This window comes from Tachyglossus aculeatus, chromosome 24 (genome assembly GCF_015852505.1).
Source record: "Tachyglossus aculeatus isolate mTacAcu1 chromosome 24, mTacAcu1.pri, whole genome shotgun sequence".
NCBI lineage: Eukaryota > Metazoa > Chordata > Mammalia > Monotremata > Tachyglossidae > Tachyglossus > Tachyglossus aculeatus.
Window position 1 is genome coordinate 7,021,887 of NC_052089.1, and position 14,376 is coordinate 7,036,262.

The 14,376-nt window shown below is 45.7% G+C and overlaps 1 protein-coding gene across 1 annotated transcript in view; it reads right to left on the reverse strand.

Moving 5' to 3' along the window:
• NECTIN3 (nectin cell adhesion molecule 3) overlaps window positions 1–14,031 on the reverse strand; it is a 110,901-nt gene extending 96,870 nt beyond the window's left edge. Inside the window, exons 1-2 of the mRNA XM_038766140.1 lie at window positions 13,936–14,031; window positions 9,378–9,397 (exon numbers count right to left, since the gene is read on the reverse strand). Of these exons, the coding sequence (XP_038622068.1) occupies window positions 9,378–9,397; window positions 13,936–14,031 (116 nt within the window). The remainder of the gene's footprint in view (window positions 1–9,377; window positions 9,398–13,935) is intronic.
• Window positions 14,032–14,376: the final 345 nt, after the last annotated feature.

Below are 14,376 nucleotides of genomic sequence, written 5' to 3' on the forward strand. Positions count from 1 at the left end.
TAATAATAATAATAATAATAATGATGGCATTTGTTAAGCACTTACTGTGTGCCAAGAACTGTTCTAAGCACTCGAGATAATCAGATCCCACATGGGACTCACTGTTTAAGTAGGAAGGACAACAAGAATGGATAAAGCCGTGGCCTGGGGGTCAGGAGGATCTGGGTACTAATCCCAGCCCTGCCACTTGTCTGCTGTGTGACCTTGGGTGAGTCACTTAACTTCTCTGGGCCTCACTTAGCTCATCTGTAAAATGGGGATTAAGACCGCGGGACAGGGACTGTGTCTAACCCATTTATCTTGTTTATACCCCTATGCTTAGTTCAGTGTTTGGCACATAGTAAATGCTTAAGAAATACAATTATTATTATTATTATTAATTCTCCATTTTGCAGATGAGAAAACTGAGGGCCGGAGAAATTAAATGATTTTGCTGCTGCTGCTGCTACTCCAGGCTCCTGGAGCCCAATGAATCCACTCAAGAGTCCTGATCAGCAGGGATTTGGTCAGTTCCAAGGGTCAGGCCAGCAGGCAAATTCACCTCCCATCCCTCTTAAATGTTAATGGTTTTCCAGTTTCCACTGTTTTCCTGTCCCTTTAGGTTTTATATAGCCAGAGGCAACTTGGCTATGGCAGGAACTCTCTCACATTAAAGCTTTAAAGCCCCGTGGCTCACTAAGAAGCCTGATTCTTTATTTCTCTTGCGCCTTTTCCGAATTTAATCTTCCATGGGGTTTTAAATGTGGATGTCAAAGCCACGTCGGATCGATTCAACCCCCAGGTCTCCGGGGAAGAGATGGGAAACCGTGGAGATTTAGGCCTCCTGAAGTTGGCTAGCTGAATTTTTGCTCTTTCAGGATATTTCAGTGGTTGGTACCTGTGAGCAACGTTGGAAATTTTTCACCTACGGGGAGATGTGCTCAGAAAGTGGATTTCCAATCCTTAACTACTGCATCCTCATAGTCTTTCCTTCATCATTTGATCAATCGATCCATCAATCAATCACTGTGGGCAGGGACTGTGTCTCTTTATTGTTATATTGTACTCTCCCAAGCACTTGGTACAGTGCTCTGCACACACAGTAAAGACTCAATAAATAAAATTGAACAGATGAATGAATGGTCATAATAATAATAATAATAATAATGCCTTTTGTTAAGCTGTTACTATGTGCCAAGCACTGTTCTAAGCCCTGGGGTAGATACAAGGTAATCAGGTTGTCCCACGTGGGGCTCACAGTCTTAATCCCCATTTTACAGATGAGGTAACCGGGGCACAGAGAAGTGAAGTGACATGCCCAAGGTGACACAGCAGACAAGTGGCAGAGCAGGGATTAGAACCCACATCCTCTGACTCATTCATTCATCCATTCATTCAGTCGTATTTATTGAGCACTTACTGTGCACAGAGTACTGTACTAAGCGCTTGGGAAGTACAAGTTGGCAACATATAGAGACGGTCCCTACCCAACAGTGGGCTTATCAAGCTCTTACTATGCACAGAGAACATTGTACTAAACGTTTGGTGGAGTACAATACTAACAGAATTGTATTATACTCTCATTTCTAGACTATGAGCCCGCTGTTGGGTAGGGACCGTCTCCATATGTTGCCAACTTGTACTTCCCAAGCGCTTAGTACAGCGCTCTGCACACAGTAAGTGCTCAATAAATACGATTGAATGAATGACTTTAGTAGCATTAATTGAGTCCTTTCTGTGTTCAAAACACTGTATTAAGTTCATAACATCACTTTCATGTCAGTGAGAGAAAACAAATAAGAATGAGCCCCACTTTTCCTCATATCCCACTCCATTCTGCGTCGCCCTGACTTGCTTCCTCTGCTCTTCCCCCTTCCCAGCCCCACAGCACTTATGTACATATCTTTAATTCTATTTATTTGTATTGCTATCTGTCTCCCCCTCCAACCCCCCAAACTGTAAGCTCACTGTGGGCTGAGAATGTGACTTCTTATTGTTGTATTGCATTTTCCCAAGTGTTCAGTACAGTGCACACAATAAGTACTTAACAAATACAACTGAATGAATGAGCGAATGAATGTGTCACAGAGTAGGAAAGTGGCTGAGTTGGGTAATAATAAGTTTAGTACAGTGCTCTCTGCACACAATAAACACTTAATAAACGCCATTGATTCACCACTGATAGACCCATGGGCTAACTTCTCTGGGCCTTGGTTTTCTAATCTGTAAAATGGGGCCCAGGAGAAGCAGCGTGGCTCAGTGGAAAGAGCACAGGTTTTGGAGTCAGCAGTCAGGGGTTCAAATCCCGGCTCCGTCAATTGTCAGCTGTGTGACTTTGGGCAAGTCACTTAACTTCTCTGTGCCTCAGTTACCTCATCTGTAAAATGGGGATGAAGACTGTGAGTCCCACGTGGGACAACCTGATCACCTTGTATCCTCCCCAGCGCTTAGAACAGTGCTTTGCACATAGTAAGCGCTTAACAAATGCCATCATCATCATCTGTAAAACGGGGATTAAAACTGTGAGCCCCCCCGGGACAACCTGATCACCTTGTAACCTCCCCAGTGCTTAGAACAGTGCTTTGCACTTTGTAAGCGCTTAACAAATACCATCATCATCATCATCATCATCCTCTCCCCTTTAAACTGTGAGCCCCATGTGGAACAGGGATTGTGTCCAACCTGAATACCTTAGATCTACCCCAGTGCTTAGTATAGTGCTTGACTTGTGATAAGCACTTAACGCACGCCACAATATTATTATTATCAATACTATTAGTAGTAGTAATAATAATAATCTAAAAACCTGAAAAATCCTAGGAACGGTATGACAAAGCAGATATATAAAGCGGTTCCTCTAGACTGTAAATTCATGTGGCAGGAAGCATCTTTACCACCTCTGTTGTAGTAGTCTCTCCCAGCAGTAAGTTTTCAATAAATACGACTGATAAATTATATTATACTCTCTTAAACACTTAGTCTCTGCACAAGGTGAAGGCTTAATAAATTAAACTGATCGAATAGAACCCAGGTCCTCCGACTCCCAGGCTTCCCATTCCCGTTCTTCCCATTAGGCCGTGCCACTGTTTGTAATCTTCAGTAGCGATGCCATTTCTTGCAATATTTGAGAAGCAGCATGGTCTAGAGGAAAGAGCAAGATCCTGGGAGTTAGAGGACCTGGGTTCTAATTCTGACTCCGCCCCTTGTCTGTTCTGTGACCTTGGGCAAGTCACTTCACTTCTCTGTGCCTCAGCTACCTTGGCGGTAAAATGGGAATTCAGACTGTGAGCGCTTACGTGGGACAGGGACTGCGTCCAACCTGATTATCTTGTATCTACCCCACTGCTTAGCACGGTGCCTGGCGCATATTCATTCAGTTGTATTTATTGAGCACTTACTGTGTGCTGAGCACTGTACTAGAGAAGCAGCGTGGCTAAGTGGAAAGAGCGTGGGCTTTGAAGTCAGAGGTCATGGGTTCAATCAATCAATCAATCAATCGTATTTATTGAGCACTTACTGTGTGCAGAGCACTGTACTAAGTGCTTGGGAAGTACAAGTTGGCAACATATCAAATCCCGGCTCCACCACATGTCTGTTGTGTGACCTTGGGCAAGTCACTTAACTTCTCTGAGCCTCAGTTACCTCATCTGTAAAACGGGGATTAAGACTGTGAGCCCCACGTGGCAAAACTTGATCACCTTGTATCCCCCCCACCGCTTAGAACAGTGCTTTGCACATAGTAAGTGCTTAACAAATGCCATTATTATTATTATTATTACTAAGCACTTGGGAGAGCACACTATGACAGCAATCAGACACATTCCCTGCCCACGTGACACAGAAGCACTTACCAAATACCACAAATATACAACAACCTGGAAAAGGACCACGTTTTCTTCCACGACAGCAAAATAATGCTTAAGTCTAGTCATTTTACACCCGCTGGCATGCGTCCTTACGTTCTAGCCCGCATACTCGATTCCCTTTGGAGCGTTAGAAAATCATTTACAGGTTGTCACAGCGGCTACTTTCTGCGTCTGGAACTGACCTTGCATTTTGCCCCAGGGAAGGCCAGAGGGAGAGCCAGACAAGGGAAATACTCTCCACTCCTGGCAACCGTGTTGTGTGGTTCAAACCGTGCCAGAGAAATCACGGAAACGCCAAAGGTGGTGACAATGGACAAATGAAGGGAATCCATCCAAACAAGCAAACAGCACCTCTGCTCTGGGAACCCCTGGGATCTGCTTTATGATATTGTTTTTTGGCTGTTTCGGGTGCTGATACTAATACTAATAATAATGACATTACTGTTATTGCATTTGTTGTGCACTTGACATGGGCCAAACACTCTACTAAGCGCTGGGGTAGATACAAGTTAATCAGATTGGACCCAACCCCTATCCCTCATACGGCTCCCAGTCTAAAGGAGAGGGAGATTGGGTATTGAGACCCGTTTTCCAGATGAGGAAACTGAGGCCCAGAGACTGAATCAGTCAATGGTATTTATTGAACACTCCCCGTGAACAGAGTGCTATACTAATGGCTTGGGAAAGAGCAGTAGAATAGAGGTGGTAGACACAATCCCTAGACACACAAGGAGTTTGATGAATATAAGAATATTTGAAGAATAAGAATAGTTACATAAGCACTATGGGGCACAGTATGCACTCAATAAATGCCATTAATTGATTGATAGTACAGTGATAAATGCTTTCCACAGTGCCCTAAGCAGAGTAAATGCTCAATAAATACCAGTGATTGATTGACTGAGTGCTGTGTTCTAGGAGTGACTTTGTCTCTTTTTGGATACTAGTGGGAGACCCTAACGATAACAGTGAAAATCATCATCACCATCATCATCACAAGCCCGTTGTTGGGTAGGAATTGTCTCTATTTGTTGCTGAATTGTACTTTCCAAGTGCTTAGTACAGTGCTCTGCACACAGCAAGCGCTCAATAAATACGATTGAAGGAATGAATAATGATGACAGTGGTATTTGACAAGGTATTACTCTGTGCCAATAATAATAATAATGAGTATGTTTAAGTGCTTACTATGTGTTAAGCACTGTTCTAAGCCCTGCGGTAGATACAAGGTAATCAGGTTATCCCACGTGGGGCTCACAGTCTCAATCCCCATTTTACAGATTTTACAAGCTCTGGGGTAGATACTGGATAGAGCACAGACCTGAGAGTAAGAAGGTCTTGGGTTCTAATCCCGGCTCCACCACATGTCCGCTGTGTGATCTCGGGCAAGTCATTTCACTTCTCTGTGCCTCAGTTTCCTCACCTGTAAAATGGGGGTTAAGACTGTGAGCACCATGTGGGACAGGGACTATATTCAATCCGATTTGCTTGTCTTCCCCTCCAGTGCTTAGTACAGTGCCAAGCACATAGTAAGTGCTTAACAAACACCACAATTATCCAGCACTTAGTACAGTGCTTGGCACATAGTAAGAGCTTAACAAATACCATGATTATTATTACCAGGTAGGACACGGTTCCTCATTCACATGGGGGTCACAGTCAGTATAATCATTCATTCATTCAATCATATGTATTGAGCGCTTACTGTGTGCAGAGCACTGGAATTACAAGTTGGCAACATATAGAGACGGTCCCTACCCAACAGTGGGCTCACAGTCTAGAAGTCATTCATCCTCTCCCGCCTAGATTACTGCATCAGTCTCCTCGCTGACCTTCCAACCATCTGTCTCTGTCCACTCCAGTCCATACTTCACTCCTCTGCCCAGATCATCTTTCTAAAAAAAACATTCAGGACACGTCACCCCCCTCCTCAAAAATCTCCCGGCAATCGCCCATCCACCTCCATATCAAACAAAAACTCCTCACCATTGACTTTAAAGCACCTTTCCCCCTCCTACCTCACCTCGCTTTCTCCTTCTACAACCCAGCCCACAAACTTTGCTCCTCTAGTGCTAACCTTTTCACCATTCCTTCATCTCGCCCGTCTCACCGCTGAACCCTGGCTCACGTCCTGCCTCTGGTTTAGAATGCCCTCCCTCCTCAAATCCTGCAGACAATTCCTCTCCCCCCATTCAAAGCCTTATTTAAGGCAAATCTCTTCCAAGAGGTCTTCCCAGACTAAGCCCCACTTTTCCTCATCTCTCACACCCTTCTGCATCATCCTGACTTTCTCCCTTTGCTCTTTCCCCCACCCAGTCCCACAGCACTTATGTCTACATCTGTAGTTTTATTTATTTGAATTGATTTGCATTGACTGTCTCCCCTCCATGAGCTCGTTGTGGGCAGGGAATGTCATTGTTTATTATTGTATTGCACTTTCCCAAGTGCTTAGTACAGTAAGCACTTATTAAATATGATTGAATGAATGAATGGTGTTCCCTTCATCCTTACTCTGATAAGCGTAAGGCAGGACATTTGTGTAGGGAATCATTCCTAGTGGGAGCCAAGTGACTTCATTGCACTGTGGTTCAGGGGTATTTTGTCTGGAGTTTTTCCAGTGATAACTATCCCTGGACCTGCGGATTTCTGTGCCGGTTCTTTGGGCTGCTGTGTGTAGGCTTTAGGGAAGTCCCTTTGTGGCAGGGTGACGTTCCAATGTCCAGAGAGAAAAGGAAGTGTTTCCCAATATTTCCGCCCCAGGTCAAACTTCATTTGGCATTCCAACAATGCCGAAGAAGTGCTTAGTTGTACTTAACAAACACTTAGTACAGTGCTCTGCACACAGTAAGCGCTCAATAAATACGATTGATTGATTGATTGATTGAAGAGAATGTTATTCCTGACTGGAGCGTGAGAAAGCTACAGTCCACGAAAGAGTCTTGAGGCAGATACGATCCATGACAGGGACATGAGAAAGAAGCAGTCCATGACAGAGATGTGAGGAAGACAGAATCCAAGACAGAGAAATGAGAAGGAAGTGAGCCACAACAGACCTGAGGAAGAGGAAATCCATGATAGAGACATGATCCATGAATAGAGACATCGGGAAGGAACGGTAACGTGACAGAGACATGACAGAGACAAGAGGAAGACACGACCCATGGCGGAGACGTGAAGAAGACATGATCCGTGACAGAAATGGGAGGATGTGATCCATGACAGTGAAGTGAGGAAGATGCAGTCCACAACAGAGATCCATGACAGAGACGTGAGAAATATGCAGTCCATGATAGAGGCGTGAGGATGACGCGATCCACGACAGAGACATGAGGAAGACTATCCATGTCAGAGAGATGAGGAAGACACGGTCCGGGGCGCAGGCATGAGGAAGACATGATCTGTGACAGAGATGTGATGAAGATGTGAAGCGTGACAAAGATGTGAGAAAGACTTGGCCTTACCACAGAGGTGCATTTAAGTTGGGCAGTGATATCCACCACCAGTCAGTCAGTCAGTCAGTCAATCGGATTTACTGAGCACTTACTGCATGCAGAACACTGTACTAAGCACTTGGGCATGTACAATATAAAAATACAATGGACACATTCCCTGCCCACAACGAACTTAGAGTCTAGAGGGAGAGGCAGACAGTAAGTCCTGACTGCCCATGCATTGTAACAGGAGATCCCAGCTGCAGAAACCGTTCAGGGGTATTGTCCAGGGGTGAGGTGATGACGATGGCGTTTGTTAAGCGCTTACTATGTGCCAAGCGCTGTTCTAAGCGCTAGTCTGCTGCCCACCAAGTACTGAAGAGACACCCCAGGGAAAAAAAATGATAGCAACAGTACTACTGGTCTTTGTTAAGCGCTTTCTAGGTGCCAAGCTCTGGGGTTGTTACAAGACAAGGTGACTAGTGAAGGAGGAAAAAAGGGGACTGACTGATGAATTCTGGCACGTTGATACCATCGGAAGCAGCATGACCTAGTGGAGTACAGTGCTCTGCACACAGTAAGCGCTCAATAAATATGACTGAATGAATGAAGAGCATGGGCCTGGGAGACAAGAGGATCTGGGTTCTGATTTTGGCTCCTCCATTTGCCTGCTGTGTGACAGTGGGCGAGTCACTTAACTTCCCTCTATCCCAGTTTCCTCAGCTGTAAAATGGGGATTCACAGTCCAGTCTCCCTTCCCATTGGACTGTGAGTCCCATGGTGGGCAGGGACTGTGTCCCACCTGATTATTTTATATCTCCTCCAGTTTTTAGTACTGGAGAAGTACTAAATTTAGTAATAATAATAATAATTTTACATGTATATAATATAATAATTATATAATAATTATTATTATCATCAGAGAACAGATACAGTGGCTGCCTGTGAAATACTGTCTTCAGTCTAGAGAGGGAGAGATTAGAAAATTACCACTGAACCATATTCATCCAAAAAGCTTATTACCAGATTATTTTAAAGGCCTGAGTTGTTAATTTTAGACTGACTGATTTGGGGTGGATTATTAGTATTATTGTATTTGTTTTGTGCTTACTATGTGTCAAACACTGTACTAAGAACTGGGCAGATGCACATTAAACAGTCCCTATCCCACTTGGGGCTCACCATCTAAGTAGGAGGGAGAACAGGCATTGAATTCCCATTTTACAGATGAGGAAATAGAGGTATAGAGAAGTTCAGTGACTTGCCCAAGGTCACACAGCAATCAGCTGGCAGAGACAGGATTAGAACCTCGGTCCTCTGACTCTCGGGCCCGGGCTCTTTCCACTGAACCACACTCTTTATCAACTGTACAGCGGAAAGAGCCTGGGCTTTGGAGTCAGAGGTCATGGGTTCAAATCCCTGCTCTACCAGTTGTCAGCTGTGTGACTTTGGGCAAGTCACTTCACTTCTCTGGGCCTCAGTTACCTCATCTGTAAAATGGGGATTAAGACTGTGAGCCCCCCGTGGGACAACCTAATCACCTTGTAACCTCCCCAGTGCTTAGAACAGTTCTTTGCACATAGTAAGCGCTTAATAAATGCTATCATTATGATTATTATTAACTGTAGATGTCTACGCTTATCAAGGTATCCACAAGTTTGCCACACCTGCTTCTAGATTGCCCGAATCAGGAATTCTGAGCCCATCCCTTTCACTGGAATGTTAGCTATCTTTCAAGGCCCGAGTGCCTACTCTAGGCAGAGGGCTGTATTGAGTGTCTGCTGTGTGAGGAGGACTGTACTAGATGCCCACTGAGTGTAGAACAGTGCGTGGAGCGCTTTTAGGGTATACTGCACTATAATAGGTACAGAGAACATTATTTTGGGTGGCACCACTGGGCAGAGCAGGGTAAGCGGCGGGGAATAGCGGAAAGAGCACGGGCTTGGGTTCTAATTCCCGCTAGGCCACTTGTCTGCTCTGTGACCTTGGACGAGTCACTTAACTTCTCCTCGCCTCAGGGACCTCATCTGTAAAATGGGGATTAAGACTGTGAGCCCCACGGGGGACATGGATTGGTTTGACCCGATTATCTCAAATTTACCCAGTGTACGGCTGCATGGCCTAAATGGAGAGATCGGGAGCCTGAGAGTCAGAGGACCCGAGTTCTAATTCCATCTCTGCCAATGGCTTTCTGGGTGACTTTGGGCGAGTCACTTAACTTCTGTGTGCCTCAGTTTCCTCTACTGTAAAACAGAGATTAAATCCTCCTCCCTCCCACTTAGACTATGAGCCCCAAGTGGGACTGTATCCAACCTGATAAACTTGTACCTAACTTAGCATTCAGAACAGCTCCTAACACATAGTAAGTGCTTAACAAATACCATAAAGCAAACAAAAAAATATTAAAAATTTAAAAAACGAGTTTGTGATCATTCAGATTGTGTTGCCATGGGTTGCCTCCTCTGCTGCCCCTCTAGCTCACTATGGGCAGAGAATGGGTCCATTTAGTAGTCCATTGTACTCTTCCAAGAGTTTAATACAGTGCTCTGCACACAGAAAGCGCTCAGTAAATATGATCAACTGACTGACTGATTGTTGCTTTCCTTCCTGGGCTGGCACATAAGTTGCGCTCCGTGGTCTTTGGATTTTATTTTATTTTTTAATGGCGTTCGTTCAGCGCTTACTATGTGCCAGGCACTGTACTGAGCACTGGGGTAGATACAAGCTTATCAGGTTGGGCACAGTCCCTGTCCCGCCTAAGGCTCACTGTCTTAATCCCCCTTTTACAGATGAGGTAACTGAGGTGCAGAGAAATGAAGCGACCCACCCAAGGTCACACGATAGACAAGTGGGGGAACAGGGATTAGAACCCAGGTCTTTCCTACTCACTAGCCTGTGCCGTATCCACTAGGCCAAATCTCTGAATTTTCTTTCCAACCCTGTAGATACTCAAAACAGCATCGGGCCAGGGACAGGTGAGTTGCTTGCCAATCTGTAAAATGGGAATAAAAATCCCTACCGCCCTGCAGTTCCCTCCTGGATGGGGTGGTGTGGGGATTCATTAGCACAGCACCTGGGTTGGCGACCATCTCGGAGAGACATAGACTATAAATAGCCTGTTTTCCACAGATTTTACCAGTTGTTTTGAGCAGAACGATCTCACCGCAACAGATTGTTCGGCCAAGATTAGCATACACTGGCACACACATTTCTCCTAAGTTGTCGCAAGACCTCCTAGAGACACGTTGACATAGTTTGGATCTGAATGCCAAAAAAGATGATTTCCACCATCATTAAATTAAAGCCCAACTCTTGAAAGTTCAAGGGGATTTTATCCTCTTCTAATACGAAAAGTTTGGGTCCGAATGCCAAAAAAGATGATTTCCACCATCATTAAATTAAAGCCCAACTCTTGAAAGTTCAAGGGGATTTCATCCTCTTCTAATACAAAAACACTAGTGGATGGGTCTTTCTCAGCCAGATCTCCGTGTCCCCCGTAAAGAAGGGAAAATTCAGCCCGGCAGTTAATCTCTAATTTTCTAGCTCATACTTCACTGCCAGAAGACCTGAGGCGAGTTGCCTTAAAGGTCATTAGCCATGTGATCTGCTGATGAGATCACAACTGTTGATGTTTCTTTCATTTGGCAACGCTGCGGAATATTAGAGGCTGTGATTAAAAACTGAAAAGTTGTAGGAAAGTTATAAAATCGGATGTCTTGAGCTGTGACAAGTTCTGTTAACATTTGGCTTCTGATATTAAAAACAAACCTCTGCCTATTTCCTCTTAAAAGATATTCCTCGTATCGTGACAGTCCTTTGTAGCCTTTTCCTATTTGCACTGACAAAGGAATTCACCAGTGCCCAGATTCCCGGGGCTGGCCAAACAGTGAGACACTGAGGCACAGAGACGTTAAGGGGCTTGCCCAAGGTCACACAGCAGGTTGGATTAGAACCCAGGTCCTTTGGCTCCCAGGCCCGTGCTCTATCCATTAGGCAACGCTGCTTCCCCAGCTTAGAGAAAGTCTGAGCCCAGCCCTGGCATCTGTGGGCCAGAGTATCTCTGGGCCTCGGTTACCTCATCTGCAAAATGGGGATTAGATACCTATTCTCTCATTCATTTAATCGTATTTATTGAGTGCTTACTGTGTGCAGAGCATTGTACTAAGTGCTTTGGAGAGTACGATATAACAATAAACACATTTCCTGCCTGCAGTGAGCTTACAGTCTAGAGGGGGAGGCAGGCATTAATAGAAATAAATAAATGAATGACGGATAGGTACAGTGTGGCTCAGTGGAAAGAGCCCGGGATTTGGAGTCAGAGGTCAGGGGTTCAAATCCCGGCTTCGCCACTTGTCAGCTGTGTGACTTTGGGCAAGTCACTTCACTTCTCTGTGCCTCAGTTCCCTCATCTGTAAAATGGGGATTAAGACTGTGAGCCCCCCTCCCCGTGGGACAACCTGATCATCTTGTAACCTCCCCAGCGCTTAGAACAGTGCTTTGCACATAGTAAGTGCTTAATAAATGTCATTATTATTATTATTATTACATAAGGGCTGTGGGGCTGGGAGTGGGAGTGGATGAATAAAGGTGAGCAAGTCAGGGTGACACGGAAAGGAGAGGGAAAAGAGGGAAGGAAGGCTTGGTCAGGGAAGGCCTCTTGGAGGAGGTGTGTGCCTTCAGTAGGGCTTTGAAGTGGGGGAGAATAATTGGCAGATTTGAGGCAGGATGTGGGTGAGGGGTCGGCAGTTAGCTCACCTGTAAAATGGGAATTAAGACCGCGAGCCCCATTTGGGGCACCCTGATTAGCTTGTAGCCTCTTAAGGGTCACACCTGGAGAGTTTCCAGTCTCAGTTATGGGAGGAAGAGTCAAGCAGAGGCCTACCCATTCCATTACTAGCTTGGCCAGTGGCTAGCCAGTGGAAGGAAATCTGCTACAAGTCCAAACTCACCTGTGCTGGGCAGCAGCGTCCTGGAGAGAGTCGAGGGTGGAGACTCAAGTTTACTGCGCAGAAGACCACAATGGTAAACCACTTCTGTATTTGGACCAAGGAAACTCTACGGATCCACTACCAGAACGATTGCAGATAGAGGTGGGACCTTGTGGGAGGGTTGTGCCCATGGTGCCGCTATGGGTCGGAGACGACTCGATGGAATAAGACAAGATGAGCTTGTGTCAACCTCGGTGCTTGGTACGGTGTCTGGCACATAGTAAACGCTTAACAAATACCACAAGAAAAAGAGGAAATTTTCAGTAGGAATAAATTCCTCTTGGCTTTGAAAATACTTGTTGGCAACCACTGGATGCATTTCAGGCCAGGACACTAATTTGTGAGAGGGTGCTTGCTACTAAATGCCCTGGTTGTCTTTCAAAATGAGGGATTATCTGTCAGTCAGGCAGTCTGTCAATAGTGTGCAGAGTACTGTACTAAGCGCTTGGGAGGATACAATATATAATAATATAATGACAGCATTTATTAAGCACTTACTATGTGCAAAGCACTGTTCTAAGCACTGGGGAGGTTACAAGGTGATCAGGTTGTCCCATGGTGGGCTCACAGTCTTAATCCCCATTTTACAGATGAAGGAAGGGAACTGAGGCCCAGAGAAGTTAAGTGACTTGCCCAAAGTCACACACCTAACAAGTGGTGGAGCCAGGATTTGAACCCATGACCTCTGACTCCAAAGCCCGAGCTCTTTCCACTGAGCCACGCTGCTTCTCTAGCACAGAGAAGTGAAGTGACTTGCCCAAAGTCACACAGCTGACCATTGTTGGAGCTGGGATTTGAACCCAGGACCTCTGACTCCAAAGCCCGGGCTCTTTTCTCTGAGCCATGCTGCTTCTCTGAGCCAGGCTGCTTCTCAATATGTCAATATAGCGGACACATTCCCTTCCCACAATGAGCTTACAGTCTAGAGGGATTGTCTACAGTATAACTGGTGAAGGGAGACTCTCAGAGGGACAAATTTAGGAAACTGAGGACCTGAAGCCTTTTGGTACCTACGCCTATGGATAGAAGGTGGACTTTAGAAAGAACTCAAATCTCAGGCGTGAACCCAGCACGTAGTTAACTATCACTGTAGAGTTAAAGTGCACTAGGACGTACAGGGGTTATATCTTCCTTGCCAACGTGTCATTTTTCAATCTCTCTAGTTTCAAGTCCTGGCTGTAAACTACCCTTGATTTGGTCTGGTGATCCTATATAATAATAATAATAATGATGGCATTTGTTAAGCGCTTACTATGTGCCAAGCACTGTTCTACACGCTGGAATAGGTACAAGGTAATCAGGTTGTCCCACGTGGGCCTCACAGTTTTAATCCCCATTTTACAGATGGGGTAGCTGAGGCCCAGAGAAGTGAAGTGACTTGCCCCAAGTCACCCACCTGACAAGTGGCGGAGCCGGGATTAGAACCCACGACCTCTGACTCCCAAGCCCGGGCTTTTTCCACTGAGCCCCTGGGGATTGAGTCTGTGAGCCTCTGTGGGACAGGGACTGCGTCCACCCCGATTTGCTTGTATCCACCCCAGCGCTTAGTACAGTACCTGGCACGGAGTAAGCACTTTGCGCAATTACTATCCGTTGTGATTCCCAGCACTCTGAGGTCTGTCCCCAGAAGTCCTGCTAGATCAGATCCCTCCACCCCCAAGTTCTGGTCACCCAGAGACCCTCATCCTCTCCTGGCAGGGGCTGCAGCGAGGGCAGGGATGGGCAGAGCAAGCGCGAGAGAGCTGATTCTCCGTGGGCGCTGTTCATTGCCGCCCACAAGGACCGGGCCTCACTGTGTCCCTGCACTCTATGAGGAGACATTTGAGTGTGAAACAGACTGTCCCGTCCCCCTCACCCCCTGCCACGAGAACATGTTCCCTTCTGAGGGAACAAACAATCCAGAGACTCAATCCTTCAAACCGAGACAGGTGTTTCTCCTCCTCCTCCTCCTCTACTTAATTATGGCATTTATTAAGCGCTTACTATGTGCAGAGCACTGTTCTAAGCACTGGGGGGGATACAAGGTGATCAAGTTGTCCCACATGGGGCTCACAGTCTTTATCCCCATTTAAAGATGAGGTAACTGAGGCCCAGAGAAGTCAAGTGATTTGC